The 21,778-nt window shown below is 37.6% G+C and overlaps 1 protein-coding gene across 3 annotated transcripts in view; it reads right to left on the bottom strand.

The window, feature by feature from the left end:
- The window catches only part of AUH (AU RNA binding methylglutaconyl-CoA hydratase), a 184,612-nt gene that overhangs the window by 109,275 nt on the left and 53,559 nt on the right, over positions 1-21,778 (bottom strand). For 2 of the 3 annotated variants that reach the window (XM_027550355.1, XM_027550357.1), the window contains one exon: positions 11,889-11,975. The exons of the other annotated variant lie outside the window; for it this stretch is intronic. In XM_027550355.1, coding sequence (XP_027406156.1) covers positions 11,889-11,975 — 87 coding nt within the window. The remainder of the gene's footprint in view (positions 1-11,888; positions 11,976-21,778) is intronic. 3 annotated transcript variants of the gene reach the window in all.

Raw genomic sequence — 21,778 nt, 5'->3', positions numbered from 1 at the left:
TATGTGAGGAGAACGTTAGGATGAGGACCAAGAAGAACACTGGTGGCTTATGTGCAAATCTGGTCCATAAACCAATTTTGTTTGACGTCCAACGGGTATCTTCTCAATAAAAACCTTCAAACTGGAGTGGGTGCATGTTAAGTTGCTTGTGTCCAATTCTTTGCAACCCTAAGGAGCAAAGCCTGTCAGGCTCCTCTGCCCATGCGGATTCTCCAGGTAGGAATACTAGAGTGGATTGCTATGCCCTCCCTCTACAGGATCTTTCTGACACAGGGATCGAACCTGCACCTCTTATTTCTCCTGCATTGGCAAGGGGGTTCTTTACCACTAGCGCCACTGGGGAAGCCCTCAAACTGGAGATACTTTCTAAAAATCTGGAATTCTGCCTCCTCTTGAAAATAAGAAAAAGGAATATCAGCAAAAATGCAGAAAATTGTTCAAGAAATCACATAAGAGATGTTTGCAGAACTCAAGCTCTTTGAAGCTATTAAAAACATTGATCTAATTTGGCAAATATAGAGAATTTATGTAGCATGTATATATAATGAAGCATAATAATAACAAACTACCTTAAAATCACCAAACCAAGAAACAGGTCAGTACTAATAACCTATCTGCCCCCATTCTTTCACCTGCCTTCTCAAACCCAAAGGTTTACCATTTTAGTATTTTTCCCTGTATACATATGTGTATGTGATTTCATTACATTTATACACATCTCTAAACCATATGCTCTTTTGCATCTTTTAGTTTTATAAAAAATTATGTTGTTTTAATTCAATATTTTAAAGATTTCTGTTTCTTATTTAAGTTTATTCAAGTTATTTGTTTGCAATGCTGTCCACATGCAACTGTACAAATATACCAAAACATCTATCCATTCCCCTGTTATTGAAATTTGGTTGTTTTCAGCTTGTTATTATGAACTATATCGCTACTATAGTCTTTTTCTTACAAGTCTCCCCAGAACACACATGTGTAAAATGCCTACGGATAAGCGTAGTTTCGAACTCCAAGTAGCAACTCATTCATTTAAAAAGCCAAAATCAGAAGTCTTAAAAATGAAATAGCATAGTATCAAATGCAATGTACAAAGAAAGATAATTATTTCATGAACCTTTGATACTCATCCACCTCTATGTGTTTAATGGACCAAATTGTAAATATATTTGTTACTACAAGTCTAGTAAAAATAGTCTTAAAGACACCCTTCTAGGTAAATACCCTATAAAAATGTGAACTATTCAGTCTTTTGAGATGTGGATGCCCAACTCTAAGACAACAACAAACTTTTCCTAACTATTACACCAATTTATACTCTCATTGGAAGTGTATAAACCTTTGTGGTGATCAAGTTCCCTGCTATCTTTGGTAATGTCAGGATAAGAATTTTGGCCAACCTAAAACATATAACAACATGCTACTGTGGTATTAATTTGCATTTCTGTGACTACATATGAGATTGATCATCTTTCCATATGCTTACTCCCCGTTTCTCTTTCCTCTTGTATAGAAAAATTTCTTACTGATTTCCCAGCTGCATATATGTATGCATGCATTGACCCATGTATGCATGTATATATATACACACAAATCCTTTGGCAGTGTTTCAAGTCCTCTCTCCCAGTTTGTGTTTTATCTTTCTACTTTCTTTACAACATCTTTTAATGAACAGATGTTCTTAAGTTTAAGTTTAATTTCATAGGACTTATCAACCTTTCCTTTTGCTTTGTATTCTATGTTTAAGAAATTTTTAACTCTGTCAAGATCATGCAATTTTCTTTTACTTCATAAACACAGTGAAGTCTGACATCTTCCAGTGATCTCAATGACCTCTCTGTTTTGGGTCCTATATTCCACTCCACTGGTCAACTGTCTATCCCAAAGCCAATAATATTATATTACTAATTATTAATTTCCATATCTTTAAAATAGGTCTTCAGTACTAGTAACAGAAGGACCCTCATTTTCTCCTTCTTTAAAAATGTTGGCTCTTTTGAGGCCTTTCTATGCTCATCAAGTTCCTCATAATATTAATGTGTTTTTAAGTTAAATCTGTACATCAGATCATTTGTGAGAACCATCTTTTAGATACTGAATCTTCCTATTCAAGAAGATGGTATGTCGGTATTTAATTTTTTTAATGCCTTCCCAAAAAGTTTCATAATTTTTCCATATATCTTGAATATATTTTTAGATTCATTTTTTTCCCTACTGTCAATAGTATCTTTTTTTGACAGATACGTTTTGTCTGACTTTTATCGTTTGGACTCTAAAGAAGGCCGAGCACAGAAGAATTGATGCTTTCGAAAAGTGGTGCTGGAGAAGACTCTTCAGAGTCCGTTGGACTGCAAGGATATCAAACCAGTCAATCCCAAAAGAAATCAACCCTGAATATTCATTAGAAGGACTGCTGCTGAAGCTGAAACTCCCAATACTTTGAGCACCTGATGCAAAGAGCTGACTCACTGAAAAAGACCCTGAGGCTGTGAAAGACTGAAGGTAAAAAGTGAAGGGGGTGGCAGAGGATGAGATGGTTAGATAGCATCACCAACTCAATGGACATGAATTTGAGCAAACTCCAGGAGACAGAGGAGGACAGAGGAGCCTGCCATATTGCAGTTCTTTGGGGTCACAAAGAGTTGGACATGACTTATGACTGAAGAACAACATCTTTTGTCTGTTCATGGTAGGAAGAAAGACAATTGATTGTTTTTTGATACGAATCCTATATTCAGCTATCTTGCAAAGTCTATTATTTCTAATAATTTGTTGATCCTTTTAGTTCAATGGAGACAATAACCAGTTGAGAAAGACAGTATTACATTTCTTTTTTTCAGTCATTAATTTATTTCTATTTCCTGTTTTTCCATATCAGGAAAAGAAAATGTCAAGATTTTCAGAACAACATTGAAGAGAGGTGACTGCAGGCCTCTTGTCTTTTTCCTGATTTTAGGAGACCACTTTTACATTTTACTGACAATTGTCAAGCTAAGAAAGCTTCCTTCTAATTCCAGTTTGCCTTGAGCTTTTCCTAAGATAGATTTGACATCTAATTCTTTTTATCAACCTGTTGAGAAAAACATGATTTTAACGTGCTGTGTCTGCTGATTTTGGTATCAGGGTGATACTGGCTTCACAGAAGGAGTGTGGAAGCATTTCTTCCTTTGCAAATATTTTCAAATAGTTCACAAAGGACAGGTGTTAGCTCTTTTCTAAATGTTTGGTAGAATTCACCTGTGAAGTCATCTAGCCCTGGACTATAGTCTGTTGGGAGTAATTTTATTATGGACTCAATTTCATTACTGGTATTAATCTGCTGATAGTTTCTACTTCTTCCTGGTTCAATGTTGGGAGACTGGACATTTCTAGGAATTTTCCCATCTCTTTTAGGTTGTCCATTTTATTGGTGAGTAATGATCTTTTGTGTTTTCTGTGGTGTCAGGTATAACTTCTCATTTCTGATTTTACTGATTTGGCCCCTCTCTGTTTTTCTTGAAGAGTTTGGCTAAAGGTTTATCAATCTTTTTTTAATCTTTTCAAAGGACCAGCTTTTTAGTTTCATTAATCTTTTCTTTTTCAGGTATTGAGAGGGTAACAGGCAGGAAGGCTGGGGCCTCCAAACAGAGGAAACAGGCTGCAAGCATCAGACATTTCTTACCTCTCTCTCAAGCGGCAGGAGGAAACCAACTACAAGTGTTTCTTCCCCTTTGTGTTGCCATGATGACACCTGGTTCCACCAGAACTTTTCTTTTCTCAAACCTTGAGCTGACCAATGTGTTTTTCTTATGCAAATGTTTGTCTTAAGCTATGTTAATGACCTATGTATTTACCCTAGACTCTGTCTTCAAGTCAGTTTCACCTAAGACTCAAAACCTTGACAAACCAGTATGTTTTATTCATACAATAGTTCTCCTAATCTATGTTAATAAATCTATATATTTACTTGGAAACCTGCCTTTCTTCAAGATTCATGTCAATCACTTTATGGCTCGGGACAGCTCACCTTGTGCCAATGTCATCTCAAAATGCATGTTGTGGGTGAGGGGCCTGGTGCCAGTCTCTGAGTTTTGGGACTTTCCCTTTCTCTAATTAGCAGACTGCTAGTAACTATATAACATCTGGATAAAGACTAGCAGGGGGGCACTCTTTCTGCCAGCTTCTGAAGTATATGTCAGAAGTTTTCTCTATCTCTTTTATACTTTAATAGAACTTTATTAAAGTACAAAAGCTCTGAGCAATCAAGCCTCTTCACCGGCCCCGGCTTGAATTCTCCTCCTCCAGAGGCCAAGAATCCTGGCATCTTTCACAGCTCGGCAACAACCTTTCAGTATCTCCTTTATTTCTGCTCTGATCTTTATAATTTCTTTCCTTTTACTAACTTTGGGTGGGTTTTAGCCTCCATGTGTTTGGGATTTTGTTTTTTGGGGTTTTTTTTGAGGGATTAATAATACAAATAAATAGTAATTTTATTGTTTGTGGCTGATGGCTATCTCACAGTGTTGTGGTTGCAGAAGATGCTTGATAAGATCTCAAATTTTTGTAACTTTACTGGGGCTAGTTTTGTGGCTCAGCATGTGACCTATCCTGAAGAATGTTCCACATGTACCTAAAAAGAATGTGTACTCTGCTCTTCAGAGCACAGCTCTAATGTGTCGACTGAGGCCAGTATTTCCTTATTCGTCTTCTGTCTGGATGATCTGTTCACTGATGTAAGTGGGGTGTTAAAACCCCCTCCTATTATTGTGTCACTACCAGCTCCTCCCTTTAAGTCTGTTACTGTTTGTTTTATGTGTTTAGGTGTGCCTATGTGGCTGCATACTGGTTGATCCCATGGTCATTATGTAATGCCCTTCTTTGTCTCCTGTGACAGTCTTTGTTGTAAAACTCTACTTTGTCTGATATAACTATCCTGACATTCTTTTCATTTCCACTTGCATGGAATAACTTTTTCCACCTTCTCACTTTCAGTCTGTGTGTGTATCCATGCTGTGTTTGTATCCATTCAGCAACTATATCTTTTGATTAGAGCTTACAGTCAATTTACATATAAAGTGATTAGTCACTTTAGTGAAAGTCACTCAGTCCTGACTCTTTGCTACCCCATAGACTATACAGTCCTTGGAATTCTCCAGGCCAGAATACTAGAGTAGGTAGACTTTCCCTTCTCTGGGGATCTTCCCAACCCAAGGATCAAACCCAGGTCTGCCGTATTGCAGGCAGATTTTTTACCACCTGAGCCACAAGGGAAGCCCAAGAATACCGGAGTGAGTAGCCTATCCCTCTCCAGCAGATTTTCCCGACTCAGGAATCAAACCAGCATCTCCTGCATTGCAGACAGATTCTTTACAACCTGAGCTATCAGAGAAGTCCAATTACTGATAATAATTACTGAATTATTGCTATTTTGAAAACTGTGTTTGGGCTTTTTGTGAAGTTGTTTTTTGTTCCTTTCTTCTTTTGCTCTATTCCCTTGTGATTTGATTATCATCTTAAGTGTTACATTTGGATTCCTTTCTTGTTTTGCTGCTACTGCTACTGCTAAGCCGCTTCAGTCCTGTCCGATTCTGTGCGATCCCATAGACGGCAGCCCACCAGGCTCCCCTGTCCCTGGGATTCTCCAGGCAAGAACACTGGAATGGGTTGCCATTTCCTTCTCCAATGCAGGAAAGTGAAAAGTGAAAGTGAAGTCGCTCAGTCGTGTCCGACTCTTCACGACCCCATGGACTGCAGCCTACCAGGCTCCTCTGCCCATGGGATTTTCCAGGCAAGAGTATTGGAGTGGGGTACTCTTGTTTTGTGTGTGCATCTATTATGTTACTACATTTTTGGTTTGCAGTTACCATGCAGTTTAAATATATCAATATGTATGTTTTAAGTAATTATTTTAAGCTGATGATCTCTTAAGTTCAACTGTATTTTAACAACTCTGCATTTCTACCTGCCCCAATATATCATTGTTTTTGACATCATATTTTACATTTTTTATGTATCCCTTTACTACTTATTGGGGATATAGGTGATTTTACTACTTTCATTTCTTAACTTTCATACTACTTTTATATGTGGTTGATTTACTACCTTTATTATATATTTGCTTTTACCAATAGTATTTTTTCTTTAATAATTTTCATATTTCTAGTTGCGGCCTTTTTATTTACTTTTTTGAGGTGTGTTTATTACACTTGGGATAAGTAAGTGGACTATCCAACTGACTAAGATTCAAGGAGGGATGATCAGAGCTGACTTAAGAGGAGGACAGGGAGTCATATATGGAAATTTAAAAAGGATCTAAGGAGCTCCCTGGAGTAACAATGTTCATGGATCAATGAATATACAGGCCTCCTGAGTTGGTCTATTTTTAAAAAGAAAATTTGCTATCCTATTAGGTAAATTCCAAAATCAACTAATACTGTCTCCAGGATGGAGGGGATATTAGAATCCCAGAGAATGCTAAATCAGCAACCCCTTTCCCTCACTAATCTACCTGAAAAAAAAAAAAAAGTACTGAACAAAACCCTCTTTCATTTTTCCCAGTTTTTTTCTAGGATGAACCCTGACAGATAACTGAACAACTGCCCTTTGGATGGTGGCTGCAGAGAATTGAGCAAAGGGCCTGGGAATTCTGAAATACAGATCAGATGACATTCTTAAAACTTAATTATCTTGAGTTCTCTAACATTCTTTTACCTGTCAATATTACTAAAATTGTATCATCCCTGAAATGTTTATTACTGCAGTGAAAATCATTCTAGATTGCAATTTTTCCCCTTCTCAAATATATCACTATTTCTCCAGATTTATTTTTTCTTAATCTCATCATCCATCATGATAAAAACTTGGCCTTTTCTTTTTCTCTTTGAAAAACCCCTCCACTACTCTGTGTAAAGTTGGTAAGAATACTGGAGTAGGTTGCCATACCTTCCTCTAGGGGATCTTCCTGACCCAGGGATCGAACTCCCATCTCTTACATTTCATTGGCAAGCAGGTTCTTTACCATGAGCACCACCTGGGAAGCCCTCACAGTGCACCATCAAAGACAAAGCCAGGAGAATAAGACAATCCACGGACTGGGACAGAGTATTTGCAAACGACACATCTGATAAAGGAATGTTATCTAAAATATACGAAAAATTCACAGCTCAACAATAAGCAAAGCAATTCAATTAAAAATTGAGCCAAAAACCTTAACAAACACCTCACCAAAGAAGGGAGAAGGCAATGGCACCCCACTCCAGTACTCCTGCCTGGAAAATCCCATGAAAGGAGGAGCCTGGTAGGCTGAAGTCCATGGGGTCGCTAAGAGTCGGACACAACTGAGCAACTTCACTTTCACTTTTCACTTTCATGCACTGGAGAAGGAAATGGCAACCCACTCCAGTGTTCTTGCCTGGAGAATCCCAGGGACGGGGGAGCCTGGTGGGCTGCCATCTATGGATTGCACAGAGCCGGACACAACTAAATCGACTTAGTAGCAGCAGCAGCCCCAAAGAAGACATAAAGATAGTAAACAAGCCTATGAAAAGACACATCATACATCATCATGGAAATGTAAATTAAAACAATAAAGAGATACCACTACACACCTATCAGAATAGCCACAACCTGGAGTACTGACAACACCAAATGCTGGCATAGATACAAAGCAACAGAAATTCATTCACTGCCAGTGGGAAGACAAAATGGTACAGCCACTTTGGAAGGCAGTTTGGTAAATTCTTAACTAAACAGACTCTTAACCACACAATCTAGCAATCATGTTCCTTGGTAGTTACACAAAGCAACTGAAAACACATTTACTCAAAAATCTGCACACAGATGTGTACAGCATCTTTATTCATAACTGCCAACACTTGGAAGCAACCAGGATGTCCTTCAGTAGGTATATGGATAAACAAACTGTGATACATCTTTACACTGGAATATTGTTCAGCAATAAAAAGAAAAGAGCTGGCAAGGCATGAAAAAACCTGGAGAAAATGTCAATGCGTGTTACTTAGTGAAAAGAAGCCAATCTGAAAAAGCGACATATTATATGATTCCAAATATGTGATATTCTGGAAATGAAGAACTATGAAGACAGTAAAACATGGTTGCCAGAGACGGCAGAAGGCATGGACAAGACAAGCACAGAAGATTTTTAGGGCAGTGAAAACACTCTGCATAACACTATAATAATGGATACATGTCATTTTACATTTGTTCAAACCCATGGAATGTAAAACACTAATAATGAACCCTAATGTAAACATCGGAGAAGGCAATGGCACCCCACTGCAGTACTCTTGCCTGGAAAATCCCAGGGACGGAGGAGCCTGGTAGGCTGCAGTCCACGGGGTCGCTAGGAGTCGGACACAACTAGGCGACTTCACCTTCACTTTTCACTTTCATGCATTGGAGAAGGAAATGGCAACCCACTCCAGTGTTCTTGCCTGGAGAATCCCAGGGACGGGATTCTGGTGGGCTGCTGTCTCTGGGGTCACACAGAGTCAGACACAATTGAAGCGACTTAGCAGCAGCAGCAATGTAAACATATGGACTTTGGTAATTATGATATATCAATATAGGTTCATCAGTTATAACCAATGTGCTACTCTGGTGTGAAATATTAATAATGGGGAAAAGGTTATGCATATTGAGGGCTGAGGATATATGAGAAATCTCTTTACCCACCCCTCCATTTTGATGTGAACCTAAAACTGCTCCTAAAAAATAGTCTTTAAAAGAAAAAAAAATTGAGTTGCTGCAACATGGACCATAACAGCCCCACAAAGCCTAAAATATCTGTCAGTCCTTTTAAGAAAAAGTTTGCTAGCCCATGGTTTAGACAAAGAGATTTGATCAAGACAGTTTTTACTTGCCCCTCAAAATCTCAGTAAGTCACCAAAAATAGACATCTTATAAGATTTATGCCCATTGAAAAGTATCACTCCCAAGTTAAGGAACCCGTGGAAGGGAAACAAGTATACTGGATCAGGATCCAGAGCAGAAATGCTACCGCTACAACCACTGAAAAGAAAACAGCACTACTAAAAAGGAATAGTTCTTCATTTAAGAAGTCCCAGAAAGTTCCAATTTCAGATTCAATAAAAGAGAAAGAGGCTGAGAAGAAACATCAAGGTAATGTTTACAACTGAACCAGTCTTAACAATCCATCCTAGCATATATATAAAGTTACAGACAGCATAAACTTTTACTTCCAAGATCAAGTTCTCTGACCATACTACTACTACGAAGTCGCTTCAGTCGTGTCTGACTCTGTGCAACCCCAGAGACAGCAGCCCACCAGGCTCCCCCGTCCCTGGGATTCCCCAGGCAAGAACACTGGAGTGGGTTGCAGTTTCCTTCTCCAGTGCATGAAAGTGAAATGTGAAAGTCAAGTTGCTCAGTCGTATCTCTGACCATAATGGAAAACAAATCCATGCTCTGCCTCAGAAGACATCTATCTGACCAGGTAGTTGTATGGAAGGATAAGCAGAGGAGAGCATCTAATAAAACTGCCAAGGGATAAACAAAAGGTAGGAAGGCAACAAGAACTATTTTAGAAATCAAAACATGTATATTTTAAAACTTAGCTCTAAAAACAAAAGGTAAACAACAATAACAAAACCCAAAGATGTCACATGGTCAAATTCTACTACTCTTTCAGTAACAGATGATTTCCCTAGATAGCACGGAAGAAGATGAAAAACTTTTCACTTTTTTCTATGAAGGTTGTAAAACCATGAGAGCGAATCAGAAAGAAAAACACAAAACACATAATTAGAAGATTCCATCTCATTTATGCTTTTATCAAAACATAAAATTAAATCCAGTGATATATATTAAAAACCACCATAACCACTAACCACAATGACCAGGTAGTATTTATTCTGGTAACATAAGGCCAGTGTAGCATCAGTAATGCTAGTAATACAATTTAGTACAATAAAAGCTGAGACAAATTCTAATAGATACCATCTTGACACATACCAAAAAGGCATCTGACAGATTTTAACCCTTATTCTTGACTAGAAGGGTAATATACTCCAAAATGAGATGAAATATAAGAAAACTCTCTGAACTTGATAACTACTGGCAAAATATTAAATGCATTCATCATACTCAAATAACGGGATGAAGATGATCACTTCAACAACTGAATATTGCATCAAAAGCCTTAGCCAATGTGAAAATATATGAAAAGTGTTAAGATTAAAATGTTGGAAAAGGAAAAGATAAAAACAGCATTATTTATATACAAGGAACTGTTTTGCTTTCTGGAAAACACAAGAAAATTGAGAAATAACAATAATACAAGTAATAAGCTAGCATGATCCAAGCAAGCACATAAAATTTAACAAATTTCCTACAGACCTACAACAATAACCAGACTTCAACAGAAATATCAGGAAAAGATTCCATTCAAAGGAGTAAGTGCTATAAAATAAGGATAAATCTGAGAGGAGAAAAAAGATACAAGACTGAAGCCAATGTGAAGAAAACTTTCTTAAAGAACATTAAAACATGAATGATGAGACACGCACATGACGAATGGAAAGATTCTGTATCATAAAAATGTTAATTCTTTTAAACAATATTTACAGAAATTCCAATCACAGGCTCATGAGACTATTTTTCCTCTTCCCTTTAAAATTAATCCTAAAAACGAATCCTAAATTCATTTGGAAGAACTGAGGTGTGAGGATTAGCAAAGAAATCTTCAGAAAAAAAAAAATAATAATAATGAAGAGAACTTACTACCCTCTAGGTATATAAAGCTCCTGGAATTGAATTAGGGTGGGATATTAAGAGACAATACCTGTAATACATTTAACAACAAAAGATCAATACAAAACTGGCTTTTAAGTAAATAGTTATTAAATGATGCTATAGAAAAGGAGATGAAGAATGTGAAAAGGCAATCTACAGAAGCGGAAAGGCAACTTTAATTTGAAAAGATATAACATTACACTAGCATCTGGGAAAGTGCAAATTAAAATGTTAAGATCTATTTTTTTTTAACTTTGGCAAACTAAAAAAGTAGCAACATTAAATGCTGCAAGAACATGAAGAAACAGGTCCTGTCATATAATTGATGGAATATAAATTATTATAATCTTTTTGCAATTAATCTGGTAGTATTTATTAAAATGTAAAATGAACACATGATACTTAGAACTGCAATACCATATTTAGAAATCTATCTTATATATACTAACGTTCTAAAAGAATCTGTACAAAGGAATTACTATTTTATTATAAAAACAACAAAAGCAGTTTAAAAAAACATGAAAACAAAAAAGCCAAAACAACAAAAACATCCAATGTTCAAAAAAGGTATTAATAATAATAATAAAAGCAAATTTATATGTACTAAAATATAAACCTTACAAAGAAGACTGTAATTCTAAAGAAACAGTATAATCCCACTTACACAAAAAATAAATCCAAATCTGTATGTCTGTGAATCCAATTATTTAAGAAATATACTTATCTCAAACGCTTATGCCAAATTATTCTGTTTTCTAATAATTACCTCCATAAGTAACATCATCATAAATATGAGGCAGGTTTAATAACAAAATATTTTTCACAATTTTTCAAATTAAACATAAACATACATTCTGTTTTACAACCAGCTATACACCGTGATTATCTAATTACGTAAATATTTTAGCCAAAGCTTATACATAAGATGGGAAGATCCCCTGGAGAAGGGAAAGGCTACCCACTCCAGTATTCTGGCCTAGAGAATTCCATGAACTATACAGTCCATGGGGTCGCAAAGAGTCGGACAAGACTGAGCAACTTTCACTTCACAATACTTAAAAACAGTGTGCAACTTTTAAAATCCAATATTTAAGGTCACTTTAACCATGCTAAAAGAACAATTTAATTGTACTTACCAATTTCATTAATCATTGCTCTTATTTTGGAGACAAAAGGACCAACTTCACTGGAACTCATTTTGGCTCTTTCCTTAAGATCAGCACCTGCAAAGTATTTTATTTACGAATATAACCTAGTTAAAACTTTAAGGCAATGAATTGAACATTTACATAAGATACACATCAAACTTGAAGATAGACTGGATTTATCTATCAAAGGAATCATATTCTCTAAGCTTTTCTTCCCAAAAATCAGCATCAGATTGAACAAAATACTTGCTTGTCTATACATCTACCAAGCACTGAAAGGAATGCGTCCCAAACTCTCATATCAGGACCCCTTTATACTCTTAGAGGAAGAGGTACTGTTAAGATTATACATGTATCTATCCATAGTATTGTATTAGAAAATGAACCCAATTAAAATTTTAAATTATTTTTCCACTGAATACAAATAAATCCATTCATGTCAACATAAATGACTACAGATTGATGCCACTTTCTTGGTTCCTGACAAGATGCTGGCAGTTCTATCCACCACTGCTTCTGCCCCACCAGTGCAAATGCCAACCCAATGAAACGTGCAAATCACACCTTACTGCTATGAAAACCACTGTTATTTTATGGATGCCTGACTTGGTGACTGCAGATCACATCTGAGAATCACTGACTTGAAAATATATACAAACTGACAATTTCATAATTATGAGTTTACCACAGAATCGTAACTTTGGAACAGTTAATAAACATAATTACTTCCTTAAGGGATCATTTGGGGCTTCTCTCATAGTTCAGTTGGCAAAGAATCCACCTGCAATCCAGGAGACCCTGGTTCAATTCCTGGGTTGGGAAGATCCCCTGGGAAGGGAAAAGCTACCACTCCAGTATTCTGGCCTGGAGAATTCCATGGACTATAGAGTCCATGGGGTCACAAAGAGTGAGACATGACTGAGCAACTTTCACTTCATTTTCAAGGGATCGTTTCCTTTGTGGCTCAACAAAGACATTCTTTTTAGTAAAATTAAACCCTCTGAGAAAAGGTAGGTCCTCATTTAAATAAATAGACAAATAAAAAACAAAGTAAAATTACAGCATAGAAGGTACCTAACTCAGCTACCTACTCTCGTAGGAGCCAATTATGAGTTGATCAGGACTAGATGCAACAAGCAAGTAGCAGCTGAAGCTGACACATTCTGAGCCCATAGACTTCCTGTGGAACTGAAAACTGCAGGTGATAAAACCCATATCCTAGAACCCACATCCCCTCCTTCTGGGGCCTCCCTCCCACCCCCCCATCCCTCACACCTCTCCCATCCTACCCCTCTCAGTCATCACAGAGCCCCAGGCTAAGCTCCCTGTGTTACATGGCGGCTTCTCACCAGCCAGTTATTTTACACACGGTAGTGCATATATGTCTATGCTACTTCCTCAATTCATCCCACCTTCTCCTTCCCCCGCTGTGTCCACAAGTCCCTTCTCTACGTCTATGCCTCCATTCCTTCCTTGCAAATAGGGTCATCAGTACTGGTTTTCTAGATTCCATATATATGCTTTAATATACAATATTTGTTTCTCTTTCTGCCTTTACTCTGTATAACATGCTCTTGGTTCACTCACCTCACTGCAACTGACTCAAATTCATTAAAGTGAGACATATTTATACAACAAAATGTTATGTGTGCAGCATGAAAATGAAGGAATCAGAGTATAAATATGGATAAATCTAACAATGGTGAAGAATTTATCATTATGTAAGTACAATATATATCTATCATTATATATAATTACTGAAAGATCCACAAGATGATAATCATTTAAATAAGTTTTTAAAAGAAGAATGTTATGTAGGGACATAAAATATGCATGAAAATGATAAATTCCAAATTCAACTGATGGTGAAGTCTGGGGAGAAGGGAGAGAGATATGACTGGCAATAGACAAAGAGAACTTCAATCTCATTTGTAATATTGTCCTGCTTAAGTTAAGTGGTAGGAACTCAATATGGTGGGGCTTCCCCTCATAGCTCAGTCGGTAAAGAATCCGCCTGCAATACAAGAGACCTGGGTTCAATTCCTGGGTCTGGAAGATACCCTGGAGAAGGAAATGGCAACCCACTCCAGTATTCTTGCCTGGAAAATCCCATGGACAGAGGAGCCTAACAGGCTATAGTCCATGAGGTCACAAGAGTCGGATATGACTTAGTGACTAAATAAAGACTAACATGGTAGTCTTGTTTTGTGGATGTCTGATATATGTCTTCATAGTTAATTTTTTCCATGAAGAATTAAAATTTAGCATCAAAGAAAAATGTTAGTAGTGCCAAAGGAATTCTAAACTAGTAGGATATATTTGTTAAAGAAATAATGGTTCAATTTACTATCATGTAACATGAAAAATACAATTTTAAATTGAGAATATAAAATGTTGCCCAGTGCATGTTAGGTAACACATATTGGCTAATAAGTAGCTAAATGTAGTATGATATGAGGGAAGGGAATAGACAGAAGAGGAGCCAAAGCCATGAAGTAAAAGTTGATGGGACAGATAGGGACTCTGAGGAAGCAGTCTTGAAGGAGCCCTCGTAACTGAATCATGGGATCCGTCATGTCCTCGGACCCCAGGGCACCACTAGGGTACCCTCTAACACACTAACTAGAGCTCCAGTTGGGGGGTCTTACCAACATCCTGATCCTGTGACCATGCAGCATGCTTGAAAACCACACTCAGGTTAAAAAGACAAAGCTGCTAGAAACCATGCCAGGAGCTAAAGGGAATCAAGGTTTTCTCTTGACATATGTAGCCCATTTAACTGCACACCAGTCCCAGCAGAGAAGTATAGAAGATGTGTCTGATTATGGAATGCAGCTTTATCCACACAACTGTGTGAGACAGAAAATGAAATGGGGAAAGAAACTAACTGCCAATCTAGAATTCCAATCTAATCAAACCTATCCTTCAAAATGATGATGAATAAAAACATTTTACACGCCAACTCACAGACACCTCCTCAAACACACCAGCAGGCCCACGCTAAAAGAAGCACTACAGGGAATTCACTTCAGGCAGACTATGAGAGTAGCGTTTTAAAACTTACTTTATATTGCTTATAAGAGATATTCTTAAAATATAAGGGTACTGACTGGCTAAAGTAAAAGTGTAAAAAACATGCAAACACTAACCAAAAGAAAACTTGTAAAGTTATTTTCATCTCTGACAAAAGAGAAGTAAGGCAAGAAATATCGTTCAACAAGAGGGTTTTTTTTATAATAATAAACATGATGATCCATCACAAAAGAGGTAAAAATTCTAAAATGGCATACATAAAAAACCCAAAATAAAGCAAAAATTCACAGAACTAAAATGAAAAAACTGTCACACCTACAACTACAGTGGACTTTAATAGCTCTTTGACAATAACTGATAAAGCAGTCAAATATTCCTATCAAAAAATAAAAAATAGGAAAAAAATCCCAAAGTAGGAGAAAAGAAATAGCAAAAACTGGAGCAAAAAACTTTTAATAGAAAACAAATGTATGAGAGAAAAATCAAAACAGTCAGCTTTCGAAAAAAACTAAAATAAATAACAGACCTTTTAGCAAGATGGATCACAGATAATCAGAGAAGGCACAAGTCTCAATTGAGAATGAAAAGGACAGTAATACTAAGGATTTCACAGACAATAAAACTATTAACAATTCTGACTCCATGAATTTGAAAAATGACATGAAATGAACAAATTCCTAGGAAAACACAACTTATTAAAATTGACAAAGAAACAAAATCTGAAAACACAAATATTTTAAAAATTGAATATGTAAAAACTTTCCTACAGAGAAAACTGCATGCCCATATGGCTGCAAAAGTAAACTATTCCAAAAATATAATGAAAAACATTTATCATCAGTCTTAAATGATGATATGAAGAAGAGTGAAACAAAAACTTGACAAGAACATCATAAGAAAAACAATGACAGACCAACTTTTCTCATAATGTCTCAAAAAATCCTAAACAAAATATCAGCATATCATACCTACTAGTAACATACATGTATTAAGACCAATTTATACTCAGGCCAAGATTTAAGACTGGTTTAACATTAGATTTTTTAATTTAAGAAATTAAGAAAGATGAAAATCATATAAATTTTCAGTAGAAAATTAGCTGACAGAATTCAACACTCATTCCTTAACACCTTCATTGATGTTATAATTTACTTAAAATTCAGTCATTTAAAATACACAATTCAGTATTTTTTTTAGTAAATTTAGAGAATTGTACAACTATCACCACAACCTAGTTTTAGAACATTTTCATTATCACAAAAACGATTCCTCATATTCATATACAGAGAAGGCAATGGTACCCCACTCCAGTACTCTTGCCTGGAAAATCCCATGGACGGAGGCACCTGGAAGGCTGCAGTCCACGGGGTCGCTGAGGGTCGGACACGACTGAGCAACTTCACTTTCACTTTTCACTTTCATGCATTGGAGAAGGAAATGGCAACCCACTCCAGTGTTCTTGTCTGGAGAATCCCAGGGACAGGGGAGCCTGGTGGGCTGCTGTCTATGGGGTCGCACAGAGTCAGACACGACTGAAGTGACTTAGCAGCAGCATACTCATATACAGTCACTCCCTGTTCTCACCTCTAGTCCCAAACTAATATATTTATTTTCCTATGACTCTGCATTCTCTGGACATTTCATATAAATAAAACTCATACAATATATAGTCTTCCACTTCTTTCTTTCATACCACATAGTGTTTTTCAGGTTCATCCATAATATAAAGATGAATCAGTATCTTTTGTCTTTTTATTACCAAAGAGTATTCATTGTAGAGACAGATATTTTGATTATCCATTCATTCATTGATGGACATCTGCACTATTTCTACTCTTTGGCTATTATGAAAAATACTACGGTGAACACATCTGCATTCAAGTCTTTGTGTAGAGAAATTTTTTCACTTTCACCCAAAGATTCACTTGGGTAGCGTGGAACTGCTAAGCTATATTGTAAATTTCTATTTAATTTGAAACAGGGAAGGGAAAAAAAAAAAAACAATCTGCCACTGCTTTCCATGGTGGCTGCACCACTTTGCATTCTTACCAATGCATAAGGGTCTCTGTTGTCCTACAAGGACACTAGTCTGCCTTTTTATCATAGCCATTTTAGTGATATGATGTGTTTATTGTGGTTTTAAATTTGCATTTCCCAAATGACTAATGTGGCTTCCCTGGTAGCTCAGATGGTAAAGAATCTGCCTGCAATGTGGGAGACCAGGGTTCAATCCCTGGGTCAGGAAGATCCCCTGGAGAAGGGAAAGGCTATCCACTCCAGTATTCTTATCTGGAGAATTCCATGGACAGAGAAGCCTGGCAAGCTACAGTCCATGGGGTTCCAAAGAGTCGGACAGAAATGGGTGACTAATTTTTTTTTAATGACAAATATGACAAACCTCAGTTCAGTTCAGTCGCTCAGTCGTGTCCGACTCTGCGACCCCGTGAATTGCAGCACGCCAGGCCTCCTTGTCCATCACTAACTCCCGGAGTTTACCCAAACTCACGTCCATCAAGTCAGTGATGCCATCCAGCCATCTCATCCTCTGTCGTCCCCTTCTCCTCCTGCCTCCAATCCCTCCCAGCATCAGGGTCATTTCCTAGACAGCATATTAAATAAATGACCCAATCAAAAAATGGGCCAAAGAACTAAATAGACATTTCTCCAAAGAAGACATACAGATGGCTAACAAACACATGAAAAGATGCTCAACATCACTCATTATCAGAGAAATGCAAATCAAAACCACTATGAGGTACCATTTCACACCAGTCAGAATGGCTGCGATCCAAAAGTCTACAAGCAATAAATGCTGGAGAGGGTGTGGAGAAAAGGGAACCCTCTTACACTGTTGGTGGGAATGCAAACTAGTACAGCCACTATGGAGAACAGTGTGGAGATTCCTTAAGAAACTGGAAATAGAACTGCCTTATGATCCAGCAATCCCACTGCTGGGCATACACACTGAGGAAACCAGAAGGGAAAGAGACACGTGTACCCCAATGTTCATCGCAGCACTGTTTATAATAGCCAGGACATGGAAGCAACCTAGATGTCCAACAGCAGATGAATGGATAAGAAAGCTATGGTACATATACATGATGGGAGTATTACTCAGCCATTAAAAAGAATACATTTGAATCAGTTCTAATGAGGTGGATAAAACTGGAGCCTATTATACAGAGTGAAATAAGCCAGAAAGAAAAACACCAATACAGTATACTAACGCATATATATGGAATTTAGAAAGATGGTAACAATAACCCTGTGTACGAGACAGCAAAAGAGACACTGATGTATAGAACAGTCTTATGGACTCTGTGGGAGAGGGAGAAGGTGGGAAGATTTGGGAGAATGGCATTGAAACATGTAAAATATCATGTATGAAACGAGCTGCCAGTCCAGGTTCGATGCACGATACTGGATGCTTGGGGCTAGTGCACTGGGACAACCCAGAGGGATGGTATTGGGAGGGAGGAGGGAGGAGGGTTCAGGATGGGGAACACATGTATACCTGTGGTGGATTCATTTTGATATTTGGCAAAACTAATATAATTATGTAAAGTTTCAAAATAAAATAAAATTTAAAAATAAATAAATAAATAAAAAGCAGAGACATTACTTTGCTATAAAGGTTCATATAGTTAAAGCTATTGGTTTTTCTAGTAGTCATGTACGGATGTGAGAGCTGGACCATAAAAGGCTGAGCACTGAAGAATTTATGCTTTTGAACTGTGGCGCTGGGGAAGATTCTTGAGAATCCTCTGAACAGCAAGGAGATCAAACCAGTTAATCCTAAAAGGAAATCAATTCTGAATATTCACTGGAAGGACTGATGCTGAAGATGAAGTTCCAATACTGATATGAAGAGCTGACTCACTGGAAAAGACTCCTTATTTTTTGGAAAAGACTCATGCTGGGAAAGACTGAGGGCAGAAGGAAAAGGGGAAGACAGAGGATGAGATGGTTGGATGGCATCGCCATCTCAATGGACATGAGCTTGAGCAAACTCTGGGCAATAGTGAATGACCGGGAAGCCTGGTATGCTGCACTCCACGGGGTCACAAGATGAACAGTACTTAGCAACTTAACAACAACAATGAGGTTATTAGCACCTTTTCAAGATGCTTAATAGCCATTCACACAGTTGACTGAAATGTCTATTCAAATCTTTTGCTGTGTAATTTATTCGATTCTTAATCGGTTGTAAGAGTTATATCTTAAATAAAAGTCCTTTTTCAGAAAAATTATTTGGAAATATTTTCCCCTATCTGTGGCTTATTTCTTGATAATTGATGAGTTTTCAATTTTAATGAAATCCAGTTTATCAATATTTCTCTTTTATTATGCTTTTTTTGTCCTCTGTAATCAACACACTCATTATTAAGAATTCATAGCAAACTAAGAACAAAAGAATCTTTCTTCATTTGTTAAAGAGTAAATACAAAATACCTATAAGCCTTTAATGGTCAAAAACTTCCTCCCAATTATCAAGAATGAGGCAGTGTATTCTTTATCATTTCTACAAATGTAAATAGGTGTATTAGTCTGTGTAATAAGAAAAATTTTAATTACAAAGATCATAAGAAAAAAATAAAACTGTCATTATTAGCAGATGAGTTAATTATACATGCTGCTGCTGCTAAGTCACTTCAGTCGTGTCAGACTCTGTGCTACCCCACAGACGGCAGCCCACCAGGTTCCCCCGTCCCTGGGATTCTCCAGGCAAGAACACTGGAGTGGGTTGCCATTTCCTTCTCCAATGCATGAAAGTGAAAAGTGAAAGTGAAGTCGCTCAGTTGTGTCCAACTCTTAGCGACCCCGTGGACTGCAGCCTACCAGGCTCCTCCATCCATGGGACTGATTTTCCAGGCAAGAGTACTGGAGTGGGGGGCTATTACCTTCTCCGAATTATACATGAGGAATACTCAAAAGAATTTACAAATCATAAAAATAAGCTGGATACAGGTTCAATATACAGAAGTCAACTGTCTTTCTATACACTAGAAAAAGAATTTTTTAAAAAGATATCATTTACATTAACATTCAAAAATAAAAGAGCCAAGGATCTTGACACAAAAACATACAAAAAGACGTCCCTGATGGTCCCCTGGTTAAGAATCCACCTTCCGATGCTGGAAACGTGGGTTAAATCCCAGGTTGGGGACCTAGGATCCCACATGCTGTGGGACAGCTAAGGGCTAGGCGCCTCAACTAGAGAGCCGTGCGCTGTAAACCACAGAGCACATACACCTCGGAGCCCACACGCCACAACTAGAGAGAAGTGCATGTCACAAGAAGACCTCACATGACCAAAAATGAATAACTGGTTAAAAAAAACTTACAAAGTCTAAATTAAACAAGTCCTAAATAAGTGGAGGGGCTTCTCTGGTGACTCATTGGTAAAGAATCCACCTGCCAAGCAAGAGACCCAGGTTTGATCCCTGGGTCAGGAAGATTCCCTGGAGAAGGAAATGTCAACCCACTCCAGTCTCCTGCCTGGGAAATCCATGGACAGAGGGACCTGGGGGGCTACAGTCCATGGGGTCGCAAAGAGTCGGACATGACCTAGTGGCACAACGACAATAAAATGAACGGAGGAATATATTGTGTTCATCGTGTGTTGGAAGACTCCGTACTAAAAGATGTAAATTCTCTCCAAATTAATAGATTCAATGTGGTACCAATCAAAATCCTAATGCTTCTTAGGAGTTGACAAAGTAGATATGCAAAAGCCCAATAAATAAGCTTGAAGAAGAAAAAGGTGAAGAATTTATATTAAAATAAAATTATTATAAAGCTATAGTAAATAACAAAATGTGATGTTTACTCAAAGATAGAGAAACAGAGCAAAGGAACAGAACAGCAAGTCCAGAAAAGACCTGCTTGACTTATGACAAAGATGGCACTGTCGGCACATTCCAATAAATGAGGCTGGGACCACTGCAAAAGAGTCGAGCACGACTTGGGGACTCAGTTCCGTTCAGTCGCTCAGTCATGTCCGACCCTCTGCGATCCCACGGACTGCAACACGCCAGGCTTCGCTTTCCATTACCAACACTTGGAGCTTGCTCAAACTCATGTCCATTGAGTCGATGATGCTATCCAACCATCTCATTCTCTGTCATCCCCGTCTCCTCCTGACTTCAAACTTTCCCAGCATTAGGGTCTTTTCCAGTGAGTCAGTTCTTCACATCAGGTGGCCTAAGTATTGGAGTTTCAGCTTCAGCATCAGTCCTTCCAACGAATATTCAGGACTGATCTCCTTTACAATGGACTGGTTGGATCTCCATGAAGTCCAAGAGACTTTCAAGAGTCTTCTCCAACACCACAGTTCAAAAGCATCAACTCAGCTTTCTTTATAGTCCAACTCTCATATCCATACATAACTACTGGATAAACCATAGCTTTGACTAGATGGACCTTTGTTAGCAAAATAATGTCTCTGCTTTTTAATATGCTGTCTTGGTTGGTCATAGCTTTTCTTCCAAGGAGCAAGCATCTTTTAATTTCATGGCTGCAGTTACCATCTGCAGTGATTTTGGAGCCCCCAAAAATAAAGTCCCTGTTTGCATTGTTTCCTCATCTATTTGCCATGAAGTGATGGAACCGGATGCCATGATCTTAGCTTTCTGAATGTTAGGTTTTAAGTCAACTTTTTCAGGGCCAAAGGCACTGTTGATGTTGTGATTTGTCTCTGCTGCTGTATGATCCATCTTGAACTCAAATTTATTTATTTATTTATTTTGAACTCAAATTTAAAAACTACTCGGATTTGCTTTTTTGTCTTATCATTATATCTATAGTCTAAAATCATAAACAGCAAGTAATAAGTCATTAGCAAA

Source organism: Bos indicus x Bos taurus, chromosome 8 (genome assembly GCF_003369695.1).
Source record: "Bos indicus x Bos taurus breed Angus x Brahman F1 hybrid chromosome 8, Bos_hybrid_MaternalHap_v2.0, whole genome shotgun sequence".
Classification (NCBI taxonomy): domain Eukaryota; kingdom Metazoa; phylum Chordata; class Mammalia; order Artiodactyla; family Bovidae; genus Bos; species Bos indicus x Bos taurus.
This window is presented reverse-complemented; position numbering and strand designations above follow the sequence as displayed.